This window comes from Silurus aristotelis (assembly GCF_946808225.1).
Source record: "Silurus aristotelis genome assembly, chromosome: 23".
Taxonomy (NCBI): Eukaryota; Metazoa; Chordata; class Actinopteri; order Siluriformes; family Siluridae; genus Silurus; species Silurus aristotelis.
The window spans coordinates 1-7,500 of NC_139596.1; the positions used below are offsets into that span (position 1 = coordinate 1).

Below are 7,500 nucleotides of genomic sequence, written 5' to 3' on the forward strand. Positions count from 1 at the left end.
ATGATGATGATGATGATTACCTGCAGTGGAGCTTCATACAGCGCTGCTGTTCTTCTGAAGTTTGTCAGTTTCATCAGCAGCACTGAATAACGCTGCCTGGAAATTGTGCTGAGCTCTGTAGCTAACACACACACACACACACACACACACACACACACACACACACACAGTTGAGAGGTGAGTGAGTGTGAGTGAGTGAGTGTGAGTGAGTGAGTGTGAGTGAGTGAGTGTGAGAGAGAGAGAGAGAGAGAGAGAGAGAGAGAGAGAGAGAGAGAGAGAGAGAGAGAGAGAGAGAGAGAGCGATCTTACTGCACACAGATGATGAGTAGGAGGGCAGAACAGCTGATTATTGACAGGACGACTGTGATGGTGATGAGTGTGATGTGCAGTGTGTCATCATGGTGATCACCCTGACCCCCAGAACCTGAGCCTGTCTGCAGCAGCTGGATACCACATCTCACACCATCATACCCCTTCATACAACTGTCAATCAAAATACACCAGTGAGTCAGAACGCACCAGTGAGTCAGAACGCACCAGTGAGTCAGGTCCTACATGTGTACTTACACACACACAGGCTCCTTCAGGTCGTGTAAGTAGGTGCAGTAGCCATGAATGCAGTATTCCTTGTGGGAGGTGCTACAGGGATTGAGGGTGAAGCTGTGGTTGGTGCTATGGGCGGAGTTATGGGAGGGGCTATGGGCAGGGCTGGAGGTAAGATTCTGTGCAGGTGTGCTGTTCCTCTGTCTCACAATCACCTGGGCCTTATTTCTCTTTTTCCCACCATGTTTTCGGCGGCCTCCTCTACCTAACACACACCCACACACACATCCAGACAACCACAAACACACACCCACAGACACACACAAATTTGAAGCTTTGTTAGTTGGCCCCATCACACTTTTGCATCAATAAATGTACATGTTTATGTGTGTGTGTGTGTGTGTGTGTGTGTGTGTGTGTGTGTGTGTGTGTGTGTGTGTGTGTGTGTGAGAGAGTGTGTGTGCGAGATGTGTGTACACAACACATACAACATCAACAACATCTACACATCCAAAACACCTACACCATTTACATCTACACCGTCCACAGCTACACCATTTACATCTACACCATTTACAACATCTACACCGTCCTCATCTACACCATCCACAACATCTACACCGTCCTCATCTACACCATCCACAACATCTACACCGTCCTCATCTACACCATCCACAACATCTAGACCGTCCTCATCTACACCATCCACAACATCTACACCGTCCTCATCTACACCATCCACAACATCTACACCGTCCTCATCTACACCATCCACAACATCTACACCGTCCTCATCTACACCATTACATCTACACCATTTACAACATCTACACCATCCACACCATTTACATCTACACCGTCTGCAACATCTACACCGTCCTCATCTACACCATCCACAACATCTACACCGTCCGCAACATCTACACCGTCCGCAACATCTACACCATCCGCAAAATCTACACCGTCCTCATCTACACTATCCACAACATCTACACCATCCACGTCTACACAATTTACAGCATCTACACCATTTACAGCATCTACACCATCCACAACATCTACACCGTCCTCATCTACACCATCCACAACATCTACACCATCTACCACATCTACACCGTTCTCATCTACACCATCCACAACATCTACACCGTCCTCATCTACACCATCCACAACATCTACACCGTCCTCATCTACACCATCCACAACATCTACACCGTCCTCATCTACACCATCCACAACATCTACACCGTCCTCATCTACACCATTACATCTACACCATTTACAACATCTACACCATCCACACCATTTACATCTACACCGTCTGCAACATCTACACCGTCCTCATCTACACCATCCACAACATCTACACCGTCCGCAACATCTACACCGTCCGCAACATCTACACCATCCGCAAAATCTACACCGTCCTCATCTACACTATCCGCAACATCTACACCATCCACGTCTACACAATTTACAGCATCTACACCATTTACAGCATCTACACCATCCACAACATCTACGCCAATACCATCTTTTGTGTGTGCGCGTGCGTGCGTGTGTGTATATACATACCTTTGCCTAAGGGTGGTCCAGTAAACAGTCCTGAAGGTCCATCATCAGATTCAGGATCCTCCCCAAGTGCACTCAGAAGCTCCTCCCCTGATGCTGACATCACAGTCACATGACCCAGCTCAGAAGAGTAAGTGGTAGATGAAGCTAAAGAGATGAGCAAACTGCAGGCTACACACACACACGCACACACACACACACACACACATGCACACACACACACACATGCACACACACACACACACACACACACACACACACACACACACACACACACACACAGTGTTTTTTAGATGTTTATGTAATATTGTGGATGGTCTCTTGGAAAGATCTCAGCTTTAACTCTGATTGATACACAGTGATGAAACCGGAGTCTAATTCCCTAAACACTTCCCCTTAAATCCCTAAACACTTCCCCTTAAATCTCTAAACACTACATCTTAAATCCCTAAACACTTCCCCTTAAATCACTAAACACTTCCCCTTAAATCCCTAAACACTTCCCCTTAAATCCCTAAACACTTCCCCTTAAATCCCTAAACACTTCCCCTTAAATCACTAAACACTTCCCCTTAAATCTCTAAACACTTCCCCTTAAATCCCTAAACACTATCCCTTAAATCTCTAAACACTACATCTTAAATCCCTAAACACTTCCCCTTAAATCACTAAACACTTCCCCTTAAATCCCTAAACACTTCCCCTTAAATCCCTAAACAATTCCCCTTAAATCCCTAAACACTACCCCTTAAATCACTAAACACTTCCCCTTAAATCCCTAAACACTACCCCTTAAATCACTAAACACTTCCCCTTAAATCACTAAACACTTCCCCTTAAATCCCTAAACACTACCCCTTAAATCCCTAAACACTACCCCTAAAATCACTAAACACTTCCCCTAAATCACAGAACACTTCCCCTTAAATCACTAAACACTTCCCCTTAAATCACTAAACACTTCCCCTTAAATCCCTAAACACTACCCCTTAAATCACTAAACACTTCCCCTTAAATCCCTAAACACTACCCCTTAAATCACTAAACACTTCCCCTTAAATCACTTAACACTTCCCCTTAAATCCCTAAACACTTCCCCTTACATCCCTAAACACTACCCCTTAAATCACTAAACACTTCCCCTTAAATCACTAAACACTTCCCCTTAAATCCCTAAACACTACCCCTAAAATCCCTAAACACTTCCCCTTAAATCCCTAAACACTTCCCCTTAAATCCCTAAACACTTCCCCTTAAATCCCTAAACACTACCCCTTAAATCACTAAACACTTCCCCTTAAATCCCTAAACACTACCCCTTAAATCACTAAACACTTCCCCTTAAATCACTAAACACTTCCCCTTAAATCCCTAAACACTACCCCTAAAATCACTAAACACTTCCCCTTAAATCACAGAACACTTCCCCTTAAATCACTTAACACTTCCCCTTAAATCACTTAACACTTCCCCTTAAATCACTAAACACTTCCCCTTAAATCCCTAAACACTTCCCCTTAAATCCCTAAACACTACCCCTTAAATCCCTAAACACTAACCCTAAAATCCCTAAACACTTCCCCTTAAATCACTAAACACTTCCCCTTAAATCCCTAAACACTTCCCCTTAAATCCCTAAACACTACCCCTTAAATCCCTAAACACTAACCCTAAAATCCCTAAACACTTTCCCTTAAATCCCTAAACACTTCCCCTTAAATCCCTAAACACTTCCCCTTAAATCCCTAAACACTACCCCTTAAATCACTAAACACTTCCCCTTAAATCCCTAAACACTTCCCCTAAATCACTAAACACTTCCCCTTAAATCCCTAAACACTTCCCCTTACATTACTAAACACTTCCCCTTAAATCCCCAAACACTACCCCTTAAATCCCTAAACACTACCCCTTAAATCACTAAACACTTCCCCTTAAATCCCTAAACACTACCCCTTAAATCACTAAACACTTCCCCTTAAATCACAGAACACTTCCCCTTAAATCACTTAACACTTCCCCTTAAATCACTAAACACTTCCCCTTAAATCACTAAACACTTCCCCTTAAATCCCTAAACACTACCCCTAAAATCCCTAAACACTTCCCCTTAAATCCCTAAACACTTCCCCTTAAATCCCTAAACACTTCCCCTTAAATCACTAAACACTTCCCCTTAAATCACTAAACACTTCCCCTTAAATCCCTAAACACTTCCCCTTAAATCCCTAAACACTACCCCTTAAATCCCTAGACACTTCCTCTTAAATCCCTAAACACTTCCCCTAAATCACTAAACACTACCCCTTAAATCACTAAACACTTCCCCTTAAATCCCTAAACACTTCCCCTTAAATCCCTAAACACTACCCCTAAAATCCCTAAACACTTCCCCTTAAATCCCTAAACACTTCCCCTTAAATCCCTAAACACTACCCCTTAAATCACTAAACACTTCCCCTTAAATCCCTAAACACTTCCCCTTAAATCCCTAAACACTTCCCCTTAAATCCCTAAACACTTCCCCTTAAATCCCTAAACACTACCCCTTAAATCCCTAAACACTTCCCCTTAAATCCCTAAACACTTCCCCTTAAATCCCTAAACACTTCCCCTTAAATCCCTAAACACTACCCCTTAAATCACTAAACACTTCCCCTTAAATCCCTCAACACTTCCCCTTAAATCCCTCAACACTACCCCTAAAATCCCTAAACACTTCCCCTTAAATCCCTAAACACTACCCCTTAAATCACTAAACACTTCCCCTTAAATCCCTAAACACTTCCCCTTAAATCCCCAAACACTTCCCCTTAAATCCGAAAACACTACCCCTTAAATCCCTAAACACTTCCCCTTAAATCCCTAAACACTTCCCCTTAAATCCCTAAACACTACCCCTTAAATCCCTAAACACTTCCCCTTTAATCCCTAAACACTTCCCCTTACATTACTAAACACTTCCCCTTAAATCCCTAAACACTTCCCTCTAAATCCCCAAACACTTCCCCTTAAATCCCTAAACACTACCCCTTAAATCCCTAAACACTTCCCCTTAAATCCCTAAACACTACCCCTTAAATCCCTAAACACTACCCCTTAAATCCCTAAACACTTCCCCTTTAATCCCTAAACACTTCCCCTTACATTACTAAACACTTCCCCTTAAATCCCTAAACACTTCCCTTTAAATCCCCAAACACTTCCCCTTAAATCCCTAAACACTACCCCTTAAATCCCTAAACACTACCCCTTAAATCCCTAAACACTTCCCCTTAAATCCCTAAACACTTCCCCTTTAATCCCTAAACTCTTCCCCTTTAATCCCTAAACACTTCCCCTTACATTACTAAACACTTCCCCTTAAATCCCTAAACACTTCTCTTTAAATCCCCAAACACTTTCCCTTAAATCCCTAAACACTACCCCTTAAATCCCTAAACACTACCCCTTAAATCCCTAAACACTTCCCCTTAAATCCCTAAACACTACCCCTTAAATCCCTAAACACTTCCCCTTTAATCCCTAAACACTTCCCCTTACATTACTAAACACTTCCCCTTAAATCCCTAAACACTTCCCCTTAAATCCCTAAACACTACCCCTTAAATCCCGTAGTTAAGCTCAGTTGTGGCCTATGAAGTGTAACACAATCTGAAATGAATGAACACTGCAGTGTGTCTCTGAGTCATGCTGAATGCAGCTCATTGTGAAGTGTGTGTTGAGCATGTCACACTGATCTGTGTGTGTGTGTGTGTGTGTGTGTGTGTGTGTATGAGGTGTGTCTCTGTACTGAAATAGCTGTGTGAACAATAAGCACTCCTCCTTCCTTTTGTCTTCTAATGCTTTACCTGCATCAGTATTTCCCTCTCTCTCTCTCTCACACACACACACACACACACACACACACACACACACACACACACACACACACACACACACACACACACACTTCTAAAAAAGTGTATTAAATTGTGTTAATGTTTAAAAAAAAAGATACAAGGATACTCTGTGTGTGTGTGTGTGTGTGTGTGTGTGTGTGTGTGTGTGTGTGTGTGTGTGTGTGTGTGTGTGTGTGTGCATGTGATTCTTTTCCTCAGATTCCTCAAGGGCAGGAATTTTTCAGGTAAGAACCTGCTTTTACATAGCCAACTACCCCCCCCCCCCCCCCCACACACACACACACACAAAAGTAACAGTAAATCAGAGTCATATCTACAGCAAAGAGTGAGCGATGAATGTGTGTGTGTGTGTGTGTGTGTGTGTGTGTGTGTGTGTGTGTATATACTCACCAAGGCAGAGCAGAGAAGAGAGCAGGATGAAGTTCATGTCAGAGCACCTTCTTGCTGTTTCTCTCTTTCTCACACACACACAAACCAGAAGCTGCTTTTATAACCACCTGGGCGTGTGTGTGTGTGTGTGTGTGTGTGTGTGTGTGTGTGTGTGTGTGTGTGTGTGTGTGTTGCATCACGTTCCTGGCGTTTGTCCTTTCATGTTTAAGATGCAGACGGAGGAACGTCACGTCTCTCAAAAGAATGAAAACTATGGAGCAGAACCAGTGAGGTGGCACTAATGACCTTACACCTGCATTCAGAACACAGCCGCCCCCAGAAACACACACATACACACATACTTTCACACACACACTCACAGTCAACACTCTGAACTGCAACCCAACAAAATAAACGTTCAGTTAAATGTGCCGAATTTCTAAAATAAATATATTAATAGTATAAATAATGTTCTCATAGTCAAAACAATAATAATATTATAATATTTATAGTTACATCATTTATTGTGTAATTTCTTTAAATAATTTTATATGATCAAATAACAGTTTTTCTTCCATGTTAGAATCTGAAACCTAAAAATAAAAGAAATAATTCTATTTTTATTTCATTTTAAAAATTTACATTTAAATGTTTTTTCCCTCGTTCAATTTACATGTTTCCTACAACAAATTTGTATTAAATCATACAAACCCGATTCCAAAAAAGTTGAGACACTGAAGCAATTGTGTTTAAAAAAGTTTTAAATTTCAATATTTTATTTAGAATACAACACAGATGACATATCACATGTTTAAACTGAGAAAATGTGTAATTTTAAGGGAAAAATAAGTTGATTTTATATTTCATGGCATCAACACATCTGAAAAAAGTTGGGACAAGGCCGTGTCTCCACTGTGTGGCGTCCCCTCTTCTCTTTATAACACTCTGTACACGTCTGGGGACTGAGGAGACAAGATACTGAAGTTTAGGAATAGGAATGTTAAAAAAAAAAAAAAGGAATGCAATAATTTACAAATCTCATAAATGTATATTTTATTCACAACAGAATATAGAAACATATCAAATGTTGAAAGTGAGACATTTTGAAATGTCA

General features: G+C 41.6%; 1 protein-coding gene across 1 annotated transcript; it reads right to left on the reverse strand.

The window, feature by feature from the left end:
* Positions 1-7: 7 nt before the first annotated feature.
* On the reverse strand, positions 8-6,706 carry areg (amphiregulin). Its single transcript, XM_083526747.1, has 5 exons — positions 6,408-6,706; positions 2,119-2,286; positions 568-808; positions 310-483; positions 8-121 (listed from the first exon to the last, which is right to left on the reverse strand). Exons 1-5 carry the CDS (start codon positions 6,442-6,444, stop codon positions 34-36), a joined length of 708 nt encoding a protein of 235 aa, XP_083382873.1. The 5' UTR covers positions 6,445-6,706; the 3' UTR covers positions 8-33.
* Between the last annotated feature and the right edge of the window lie 794 nt (positions 6,707-7,500).

Excerpts from the sequence above, each read along its gene's own strand:
- areg (XM_083526747.1), bottom strand. The coding sequence starts at position 6,444 with ATGAACTTCATCCTGCTCTCTTCTCTGCTCTGCCTTG. Across the intron at positions 2,287-6,407 it reads CTCTTCTCTGCTCTGCCTTG|CCTGCAGTTTGCTCATCTCT; the intron begins GTGAGTATATAC and ends GTGTGTGTGTAG. Across the intron at positions 484-567 it reads CTGAAGGAGCCTGTGTGTGT|TTGTATGAAGGGGTATGATG; the intron begins GTAAGTACACAT and ends TTTGATTGACAG.